General features: G+C 61.5%; 3 protein-coding genes across 3 annotated transcripts in view; 1 reads left to right on the top strand and 2 right to left on the bottom strand.

Annotated features, from left to right (window-relative positions):
- Nucleotides 1-1,615: 1,615 nt before the first annotated feature.
- On the top strand, nt 1,616-4,536 carry PAQR6 (progestin and adipoQ receptor family member 6). Its single transcript, XM_023554081.2, has 7 exons — nt 1,616-1,916; nt 2,334-2,461; nt 2,597-2,802; nt 2,944-3,070; nt 3,395-3,491; nt 3,713-3,863; nt 4,262-4,536. Exons 1-7 carry the CDS (start codon nt 1,866-1,868, stop codon nt 4,534-4,536), a joined length of 1,035 nt encoding a protein of 344 aa, XP_023409849.1. The 5' UTR covers nt 1,616-1,865.
- A 905-nt stretch (nt 4,537-5,441) lies between these two features.
- On the bottom strand, nt 5,442-6,409 carry BGLAP (bone gamma-carboxyglutamate protein). Its single transcript, XM_003414939.3, has 4 exons — nt 6,295-6,409; nt 6,015-6,053; nt 5,758-5,827; nt 5,442-5,571 (listed from the first exon to the last, which is right to left on the bottom strand). Exons 1-4 carry the CDS (start codon nt 6,356-6,358, stop codon nt 5,442-5,444), a joined length of 303 nt encoding a protein of 100 aa, XP_003414987.1. The 5' UTR covers nt 6,359-6,409.
- A 2,192-nt stretch (nt 6,410-8,601) lies between these two features.
- The window catches only part of PMF1 (polyamine modulated factor 1), a 41,789-nt gene continuing 40,669 nt past the window's right edge, over nt 8,602-9,721 (bottom strand). Inside the window, exon 5 of the mRNA XM_003415147.4 lies at nt 8,602-8,713. Within this exon, the coding sequence (XP_003415195.1) occupies nt 8,660-8,713 (54 nt within the window). The 3' untranslated portion in view covers nt 8,602-8,659. The remainder of the gene's footprint in view (nt 8,714-9,721) is intronic.

Here is a 9,721-nt window from a genome sequence, read left to right as displayed (position 1 = left end):
GTTCCAGGTGTTAAGGGACAGGAAAGTATGGTGGGAGGTGGTTTCAGAAGTCTGGTTCAAGATCCGTGGGAGCTTGGATCCTTCTGCCCGGCCTAAGGCAGAGCCAATCTCAACTCCTGGGCGAGCCTGGAACTGGAGCGCAGCCGGCCTTAGGGCGTGGGCTCCATCACCCTGGTCCCAGCTGGCTTGGGCCCCCAGCCTGTTCTACCCGGTCTCATCTAATGGGGTTGGGTCAAGCTGGAGGGGCTGGCTGTGTGAAGGAGGGCGAGTGAGCTGCCTGCTAATGGGGCTGGGCCACCCTGCGCTGCTCTCTGGAGGCTGGACAAGGCAGGGATTGTTCCCCCACTCCCCTTTGTCTCCCCACTCCCCGCCCAGGCCTGGCCCGCCTGCCTGGCCTCTCTCCCTCCCCTCTGCCTGGCTGGCAGGAGCCTGGGACTCCGCCTGTGGAGCCGGGGCCTGCTAACCCACCAGCTTAGGAGCACCCCTCAAGCTCAGGGTAAGAAGGCTCACCTTCCGAGGTTCTGACGCCTACTCTGGGAAACAGAGGTAAAGCTCCTGCTCCAGAGACCTGCCCATTTCCATGGTAACAGGGCATACCTCACCCTACTCCAGAAGCCTCCAAACCCTACTGCTAAGGGAAGGGACCCTGAGAAGAGAGAGTGCCCGGCATCTTTCTCTCCCTTCCCCCGCAGGATGGGCAGCACTTCAGGACAGACCAGACCAACTCCTGGGGGTAGGGCTACCCTGGGAGGCCCCCATCTGCCTTAAAATGGCACAGGGGTGCAGAAACTCGGGACCAGGGCTGTCTTGTGCCCAGCTGGGTCTGCAGCATCCAGCTCAGGGGCAGAGGGCTCCCAAACTGTTGAACGGCAGACAGGCCTGGGGGACTAACTGGCAGTGTGGGGCCACAGTATGTTCGGCACAAACGGAAACACAGATGGACAAACACACAGATGGACGGCGAAGCAGGCAGCAGCAGGAGGTGGGGCCAGGCTAGGCCGTAGAGCTGCTGGAAAATTTTGGCTTGGGAACATAGAGTGGGGGGAGTGTTCTATTCCTCCCCCAGGGGCGGCTCCACCAGCCAGGCTGGCCCAGCCCTTCTACTTGTGCCAAACAATGTGTCTGGGGAGGGGGGTGGCCTGAGAGGCTGACGGGGCAGCAGAGCACAGGTCTGGGGCTAACAGGCAAGGGGCTCAGAATGGGTAGGGACCTACCTCAAATGCCCCCCAGGGACACAAGTGACATGCTCAGAGACAGCCAAGCGTCCTGTAATGCCTTGCCCTGCCGGCAGGCACCTGGCCTCTCCAGGAATTTTCCCTGAGGGCCATGAGTCTTCTGTGTTCAGCCCAGGCAACTGTGGGCCAAGGAGCTTTCTGGTGGGGTGGGGGGTGATTGGGCTCTCTGTGCTGGCTCCAGGAACCAGAGTTCTCTGAGACAGAAACTCGGGGCTGGGAACCTGGATCCAGGGCCTAGGTTGGTAACTGAGGTTAGCTTCCCAGCTGGGGAGGGCCTGCTGCTCCATGCTTCGCCACTCCATGCTTCGCTGAGGCAGACCAGCCCCTTTGAATGGGTGGTGGGGCGGGGGGGGGGGGGCAGGGGGAGGTGCTTAATTTACCAAGGCTAGGAGCCTGGGAGGGGTTGGGGTTATGTGTTATGATGACTGAAGGCAGGCGCTAGCCCCAGACTCCCCCGGTCTGAGGGAAGCCGCTCAGCAGCCAGCTACTACCAGCACCCCCCCAACAGTCTGACCCTTGGGGCTCAGTGAAAAGGCCCAGCCAGAACCCGGGTGAAGAGGGCCTGTGGATGGTGCAGACACTGACTCCCCCTCCACTCTCTCCAGGTCACTGTGGAGGCACCAGGCCACCATGCTCAGCCTCAAGCTGCCCCAGCTCCTGCAAGTCCACCAGGTCCCCCAGGTGAGGGCTTGACCCACCAACCCCCAGTTTCCAGGGGACCAACTGGGACACAGGTTCTCCTTAGCTATTGGGAAAGTCTCTCCGGCAGGCTAACTCCTATCCCTGCCGCTCTGTTCCAGTGTGAGACTCTTCCTCTGTCCTGCATACCCCTCTGCCCAGAGTCTCCTCCCCTGAGCACCTTGGCCATGCCCCCTCCACCGTCATCCTACCTTGTCCCCTCACTCTGCCTTTTCTCCTGTTTCTCATCTGTCCTCCGGGTATTGACACCTGTGGTAAGGTGGTTTAGTTTTAGTGTGGCTTTGGGGCCACTGTGATTTCCAGACCATCCTCTTAAACCCTGCTTCCAGGGATCCCTCATAAGTGAAAGGGCTCCAGGCGCAGTGACTCCCCTCTTCTATCCTCCTACCATCGCCCCAGGTGTTCTGGGAAGATGGCATTATGTCTGGCTACCGTCGCCCCACCAGCTCGGCCTTGGACTGTGTCCTCAGCTCCTTCCAGATGACAAACGAGACGGTCAACATCTGGACTCACTTCCTACCCACTTGGTGAGGGGAGGCTCTGCTCCAGGCAGCAGCCTTGGGCTCAGAGGGGATACCCAGGCGGGCAGGGGCCACTGAGGCCCGCGGGCAGCAGGAGGAGTCGCGGGGGTCCGCGGCGGCCTGAGCACGTGCCCGCCGCAGGTACTTCCTGTGGCGCCTCTTGGCGCTGGCAGGGGGCCCGGGCTTCCGGGCGGAGGCATACCACTGGCCGCTGCTTATCTTCCTGCTGCCCGCCTGTCTCTACCCCTTCGCGTCGTGCTGCGCGCACACCTTCAGCTCCATGTCGCCCCGCGCGCGTCACATCTGCTACTTCCTAGACTACGGAGCCCTCAGCCTGTACAGCCTGGGTGAGCCCGGCGGCATCGGAGGCGGGAGGGCGGGGTGGGGCGGGGTGGGGTTCGGGGGCGGGAGGGGGGTGTGGCGCGTGGGGGAGGAGCCTCTCCCGCCACGCCCCTTGAGCCTCAGCTCCCGCCCCCACCTTGCCCCAGGCTGTGCCTTTGCCTATGCTGCCTACTCCATGCCAGCCTCCTGGCTGAACGGCCGCCTGCACCAGCTGTTTGTGCCCACCGCCGCACTCAATTCCCTCCTGTGCACCGGCCTCTCCTGCTACTCCCGGTGAGTTCCCCCAAACGGGCGGCCAGCGGTCTTGTTCCCGTGCCTCAGGCCCTTGTACAGTAATAGCAACATAAACGGGCACGTTTGTTGAGGACTGTGCCAGACTCTACACTAGCACCATCCCTAACAGCCATCTAAGAGGCAGGTGTCTTTATCCCCAGCTTACAGATGTGGGCATTTACAGAGGTGGCCATATGCCCTAAGGGCCCTCTTAGCCACTAAGCTACAATGACATTCATCTTGGTCCAAGGCTGAAGGGGTCCCCCTGCCCTTTTCTGATGCCCAGGGCTGGTGACCAGACTACTTTTCCCTCCCTCCTCTCAGCTTCCCCGAGCTAGAAAGCCCTGGGCTCAGTAAGGCCCTCCGCACAGCTGCCTTCGCCTACCCCTTCCTGTTCGACAACCTCCCGCTCTTCTATCGGGTAAGGGTGCCTGGACTCCTGCCCGGCTCCTGCTCCCCCCCTTCTGACCCTCAGGGAGCCCACTTCCAGTCCTGCCCCTCAGTCTCTAGCCTCAGCCCTCGTGCCAACCCCCAAGGCCCAGCCCCAGCGCAGCTATGTGCACCCGTCTGCATCCTCACCAGACCCCTGACACACTGCTTGCACTCCAGCGCCCCTTCCCAGCCCTGTTTTTCCATTGCCAGCTCAACCTGTGCTGGGGCCAGGGCCACGACTGTGGGCAGGAGGCGCTGAGCGCCAGCCACTGCTACCACCTCCTCTGTGCACTGCTCACGGGCTTCCTCTTCACCTCCCACCTGCCTGAGCGTCTGGCTCCAGGACACTTTGACTACATTGGTAAGAGGGGCAGGGGGAGGCAGCTTCCCGGAAGCACACATAGCGAACTGCGTAAATGGGGTATCCCAGCCAGAGGGATGGAAACAAATGACAGGAAGGACTTCCCTGTCTTCCTATAATCAGAGGGTGTCTGGAAGGGTCCTCAGGGTCCAGGCTCGTCCCCACCCCACCACTCAGATAACAGCAGAACTAGTTGAATGTAGTTACAATGCTGGGAGCTGTGTGCCTCTCAGCTCCTGCAGTCCTTCGGACAGCTCTGGGAAGCAGGCTTTCCTGTTTCCAGTGTAGTGGGGGAGTAGCAGGCCCTGAGGGAGGGCTGACTGGCTCCAGGTCACAAGGTGAGTCAGGGCCGCCCTGGGAATGGGGGACGTGTCCTGAGCTGCTCACCTTCCCCACAGGCCACAGCCACCAGCTGTTCCACATCTGCGCCGTTCTGGGCACCCACTTCCAGCTGGAGGCAGTGCTGGCCGATATGGGGTCACGTCGAACCTGGCTGGCCACGCAGGACCCTGCCCTAGGCCTGGTGGGCACGGTGGCCGCGCTAGGCGTGGCGGTGGCCGGGAATCTACTCATCATCGCCACCTTCACAGCCTCTCTGCTTCGGGCCCCTGCTTCATGCCCCTTGTTACAGGGTGGCCCCCCGGAGGGGGGCACCAGGGCCAAACAACAGTAAGCCTGTCTGTGACCCTGCCCTGGAGCGGGGGCAGAGGCCAGGCCCCAGCAGTGCTGACTGAGTGGGGGCACATCTGAGCCTGGAACCTAGAGTGGCTGAGGAGCGAGTGCAGAGGAGAGAAGGCAGAGGAGGGGAGAGGGGTGCTTGGGGAGGCTGGCTGAGAGGATGTGTGAGGGTGGGGTGTGTGAGGGTGCTCTTGATGGAGCCGGGGAACGTGCTGAGGGTCTGAGAGGGGAGAGGCACGTGTGTCCAGGCCAGGGCTGCCCCCCTTCCCTCCCCAGGCTGGGATGGGGGTGTTGGGGCCCCCTCATCTGGCCCCATTTCTGGTGCTCCTGGAAGTCTGCTCAGTCCAGGGAAGAACTAACACAGCTCACCTCGGCCCACCTTGAATGCTTGCTAACGCGCCCAGGAGGCGGCCCCCTTGCCTCCTGCCTCCCAGGCCAGGCAGTGCCTTCTGCCAGCAGCTCTCTGCCTACAGAGATGAGTCTGTCCATCCTGGACACAACCTCTGTACTCAGTGTGTCCAGGCCCTTGGTGTCTGGGCCTATGTGGGTGTGGCATGGATAGGTTGAGGTGGGAGGGGGGTATGCTGGAACCCTAGTTAGCCTTTAGGAATTCACCTTAAATGCTTTCCGGAACAAGGCAGATACAAATAAACAGTCGATTTTAGGAAACACTTTCTAAAATCTGAAGAAGTAAAGCCTCACCCCATCCCCACCTCTCTCCTGAACTGCAGAGACCGGACAAAGACTCACTGGCCCACTGATTCCTCTTCTGGGGTTTATTTTGGGAGCAGCAAGTGTGACACCGGACTCCACATTCACAGGGCGGGGAGGTCAGGGTGAGGGGAGAAGGGGTCGTGAGGAGGGCCGAGGTGGCCAGCTGGGCCGGCAGGACTGGAGGGCCTAGACCGTGCCATAGAAGCGCCGATAGGCCTCGTGGAAGCCAATGTGGTCAGCCAGCTCATCACAGTCCGGGTTGAGCTCACACACCTCCTTCTTGAGCTCCAGGGGATCTGGGTAGGGGGCTGGGGCTCTGAGAACCCCAACACAATGGTCACGCCCGTGCAAACACCCCAACAGCTGCCTACCCCCTCCCAATGCACATGGGGCTCTGGGGTCCCAGCCAGGAGGGGATGACACTTCCCCACCCCACAGGCCACTCCTGCTCCAACTCCCCCCGGAAATGCAGGGCCCAGCCCAGCACCCCCTTCTCCCTTACCCCAGCACTTGATCCAGGTAGCGCCTGGGTCTCCTCACTACCTCACTGCTCTCTCGCTTGGACACGAAGGCTGTGGAGCAGAGGAGCAGGGATCAGGTTTTGTGGGGCAAGGTGGGGAGAAGGCTGGCCTTCCCGCCAGCCAGACAGAAGCTGGCAGGAAGGGAATGGGGCTAGGGGACCAGGGCGAGTGGAGGGGCTAGAAGTGGGAGGCACCGAGGGGCCATGCAGTGCATAGCCCCGCTTGGGCCACCTCATACCTGCACCTTTGCCAGAGTCAGCAACGCTGGGCTTCAAATCTGCAAAGGAAAGGGAGCCAGTTCATCCTGTTCACCCCGGGGGCCCTTATCCTCCTTCCCCTGCCTCTGTGGCGGTTTGCTCTCCCCTCCTCTCCCTCCACAAGGCTGGGCAGAGCAGGGGAGGAATGGGTTGAGCCTGCAGGACGGATTGCTAGTGGAAGGGATGCAGGGTGGAGGTCTTGGTGCTTTTCCCCTGGAGCCCCCCACCAGAACATGGACAGGGTGGAAGTGGGGTACTTACCTACCTGGCCAGCGAGGCAGAGTGCGGCCAGGGCCAGCAGGGCCAAGAGTGTGAGGGGTCTCATAGTGTGTCCTTCGGCGGCTGCTTTGGGGCTGCTTCTTGGGACTCAGCTGCTCTGTCCCTTCCAGCCTCCGGCACCATATATACCCTCTAGCTGTACCCCGGAGGTGAGGGGGAGTGCCTGACCGTGGCAGGGGCAGGTCACGGGGGAGCTGGCAGAGCTATCTGGAGGTCATCCACCCAGCTCTGTAGGCCAAACCCGAAAGGATGCTGTGGTCAGGAGCTGCGGCTGCCTGGGCAGGGCCTGGGAGTGATGAAGGGAATGAGCCACAATCTGTGACCACCAGGCTCTGAACATGGCCTCTGGGACCACTGGGTCCAGGGGGCAGCCTCAGGTCCCCCGGCCCCTACTCACCCTCAGGTTGAGCACTGGCTAGGCAGGCCAGAGAGGTGAGGGGGGAGTAGCCAGGCCAGAGAGGTGAGAGGGGGAGTATGGAGAGGAAGGGGGCTCCGAAGTCTAAAATAGGTTAGAGCAGAGCTGGGTTCCAACTCTCTTGAAGCCTGCGATTTCCACTGTCGGCCCCCGGGGAGGAGCCAAACCCCAGGGAGGAATGCCCTCACTCACCCAGGGGCTATGCCCCATCAAGACACCCCTTGCAGGCCTGGCATGGGGGCAGCTGGACTCTGGTCAGGCTTGAGCATCAGGTAGGGGAGAGGCTGGGGCAGCACAAAGCCAGGGCCAGGGGAATAGAGTTGGGTCTAGTTGTGAGGTAACAACCTCTCAGGTCTCTGGGCAGGCCAGGCAGCTGTGGAGTGCCCCTTCACAGCAGCAGTGCCAGCCAGGTGTGCAGTGGCGTGGCCACAGGACAGAGAGGTGGGGTGCTGCAGTGGGCCCCCTTCTCTGTGTCCCTGGCGGGTGGGCAGGCACGGCCCATGAAGGGCAGGGAGCTGGAGAGCTCCTCAGGGCTCCTGGCCCTCCGGGTCTCTTCCTGCCCTTGTAGCCTCCTTTCAGAGTCAACAACCTTGGGACCCAGCCCCCGCCCGCCCCATGCCCCCAAGTGATAGGAAGGGCCGTTCTCTAAGGGACAGAACATCCCAGCCTGAAAAATGCTCTGTCCCACACCAGGGAGCCAATACTGCCTCAGGTCAGCTTGGGGACAGGGAGGAGGGCATCCTGGCACCTTCTCTGACCCATGTCCTTACTCATCCACCCACCCACCTGGGCTTAGGACCATCTGTCCAACCCGACAAAGAACGTGATGTCCCCCCGCACCCCTGGGCCCGGCTGGCCAGGAGGGGTGTCTGTCTGGTTTAATGCTGCAGCTCCTCTGTGATGGGGCAGAGATGGGGCCACTGGGTTCAGTTTACTGTGGGAGTGCAGGGGGGAGGATTGATCACGGGCCACTTGATGTCTTCCTGTCTGTCCCCGGTGGTCTTCTCCACAGGATTAGGGTGAGGCCTCACCAGTGCTCCTGCCTCACCAGGGAGAAAGTTTTGTCCTCAACCCATACCCAAACCCCCTTCACCCTCTGGTCCTGAGGGAGTACCCATCCTGCTTGATTCCCTGCTGGCCTGGCTGGGGAGACGCAAGGCGAGAGAAGCCCAAAGTGCTAGCTCCCTCGAGGGCTCAGCTTACTCTGGGTGTGAACCCTGCCACGCATAAGCCAAGGCTTGCTTAGAGTTAACCCAGATGGCAGGGGAGGATGGGTGGGGTTGGGCAGAGTGACACTCCCTTGGCAGCTTGTCCTGGCCTCAGGGAACCCAGGGGTCCTGGTTTCTGTGACATGGGGCTGCACTACCCTCTGCAGATGGTGGACAGATACACCCGCTCCCCCTCTTGCCCATACACCCCAGCCTGGAGGTGCTCAGGGCTGCGAGTGAGGCCTTGACTAAACCCAGCTTGGAGGCCAGGCGGGGTCCTGGCCGGGAGAGGCTGGGAGAGGCCCCGCAGAGGAAGCATCCTCACAGATTACAGTGCAGATGAGGAAGTTTATTTAGGGATGTGGGCAAGGCTCTTGGGCTGGCCAGCAAGGGGACAATCAGTGGAGATTGAAAACAGATTCCCCAAGCCAGGTCCTGGGACAGCTCAGGACCTGCAGGGGGCTCGGAGGAGAGGCTCTGTGTTGGCAGACCCTGAAGAGGAAGCATGCCTGATTCCCAGGGTGGGAGCTGGCCAAGAATTCTCAAGTTAGAAGAAACAAGGTAATGTGTGTGTGACCCCAAAAGGGCATCAAAAGCCCAGTGCAGTGGGGCCTGCTCAGGCCTCGCCTCCAGCAGCTTCCATCACTGCTTAGGGACTGGGCACTGCTGCAGCTGTTCTCAGGCTGGTCATCCAGGGCCACAGGCTCCTGGGCCCGGCGTCTCCTCACTCCGGCTCCCTCAGCACGGCCACCAGCTCCCTCTGCTCTGTGTGTAGTGCCTGCAGTCAGGGGGAGAGGACAGGCAAATCAGGGCACAAGAGAAGCCAAACCTGTCCCCCTACTGTCCCGGGCTCCAGGCCTCGGTTTCCCCCAGACTGCATGGGCAGGGTCTGTGGCTCATGCCACTGGCCGGATAGGGCGTGTGAGGGGAAAGGAATGCCAGGACGTCCCACCACTCAGGTTTTCATGGCAGGCGGGTGCTGTGACCACTGAGGCCAGGCCTCCCCAGAGCAGAGCCTGTGTCCAACAAGGACGCCCAAAGTGGCCCCCAATCCCTGGGCCCGACCAGAATTCTCTAGCAGAGAACGTTTCTTGAAGTGGACTTTCAACAGACATGGTATTCTGGTGAAAGAGGGCTCTCTGAAGCTCCCACATGGAGCTCTGGGCTGAGCACTTACTCCAGTTGTCTAGCTGACCAACTTAAAACAGTCTTCCTGGCTGGCTGGTGAGGTGTGGTATAAGAGCAGGGGCTTTCTCCCCCTCTGCGATAAAAGCACTGTGTGGCAGAGCTGGAGGGGCCCCGCACAGATGTGGATGCCAGGGCCCAGGGCCGCGAGTGACCCACGGCCTCCTAGTGATGGAGTAACACTGGCGGAATACAGTAATAGGCGGAATAGCATCTTGCCTGAGAACTCAGGAGGGCAGCCCCAAGGGTACGCAAGACCCAGCTCTGAGCTGTGGGACCTACCTGCAAGACAGCACCAGGGCCTGGTCACAACCACCTTCATGCCTGCTGCCCAGTCCCCCAGGACCAGTCTGATAAGTGGGGAGGCTGCAGGGCTCGGCACAACAGGGAGCAGGGCAGGGCACTGGCCTTCCATCACTGACTCCTCCCCAAGGCTCAGGGCCCTTGATGAGGCTAAGGGCAGGGCCTTCAGGTGGCAGCTGGCTGGTTTGGGGAAGAGAAGACCCCGGGGATCGGGAGCCATAGATCTGGGACCTCTTCCTGTTGGGAGCAGAGGAGTCTGCCCAGGAAGGGAGCTGTGATATGGCTCTGAGTAGATATA

Source organism: Loxodonta africana, chromosome 3, assembly GCF_030014295.1.
Source record: "Loxodonta africana isolate mLoxAfr1 chromosome 3, mLoxAfr1.hap2, whole genome shotgun sequence".
Classification (NCBI taxonomy): domain Eukaryota; kingdom Metazoa; phylum Chordata; class Mammalia; order Proboscidea; family Elephantidae; genus Loxodonta; species Loxodonta africana.
This window is presented reverse-complemented; position numbering and strand designations above follow the sequence as displayed.

What these genes read in the sequence shown, in the direction of transcription:
- BGLAP (XM_003414939.3), bottom strand. Translation starts at nt 6,358, where the DNA reads ATGAGACCCCTCACACTCTTGGCCCTGCTGGCCCTGGCCGCACTCTGC. An exon ending in CTGCCTCGCTGGCCAGGTAG is followed by an intron (nt 6,054 to 6,294) that starts GTAAGTACCCCA and finishes TTTCCTTTGCAG; the next exon opens with ATTTGAAGCCCAGCGTTGCT. An exon ending in TGACTCTGGCAAAGGTGCAG is followed by an intron (nt 5,828 to 6,014) that starts GTATGAGGTGGC and finishes TCTGCTCCACAG; the next exon opens with CCTTCGTGTCCAAGCGAGAG.
- PAQR6 (XM_023554081.2), top strand. Translation starts at nt 1,866, where the DNA reads ATGCTCAGCCTCAAGCTGCCCCAGCTCCTGCAAGTCCACCAGGTCCCC. An exon ending in GGCCTCTCCTGCTACTCCCG is followed by an intron (nt 3,071 to 3,394) that starts GTGAGTTCCCCC and finishes CCCTCCTCTCAG; the next exon opens with CTTCCCCGAGCTAGAAAGCC. An exon ending in ACCTCCCGCTCTTCTATCGG is followed by an intron (nt 3,492 to 3,712) that starts GTAAGGGTGCCT and finishes TTCCATTGCCAG; the next exon opens with CTCAACCTGTGCTGGGGCCA.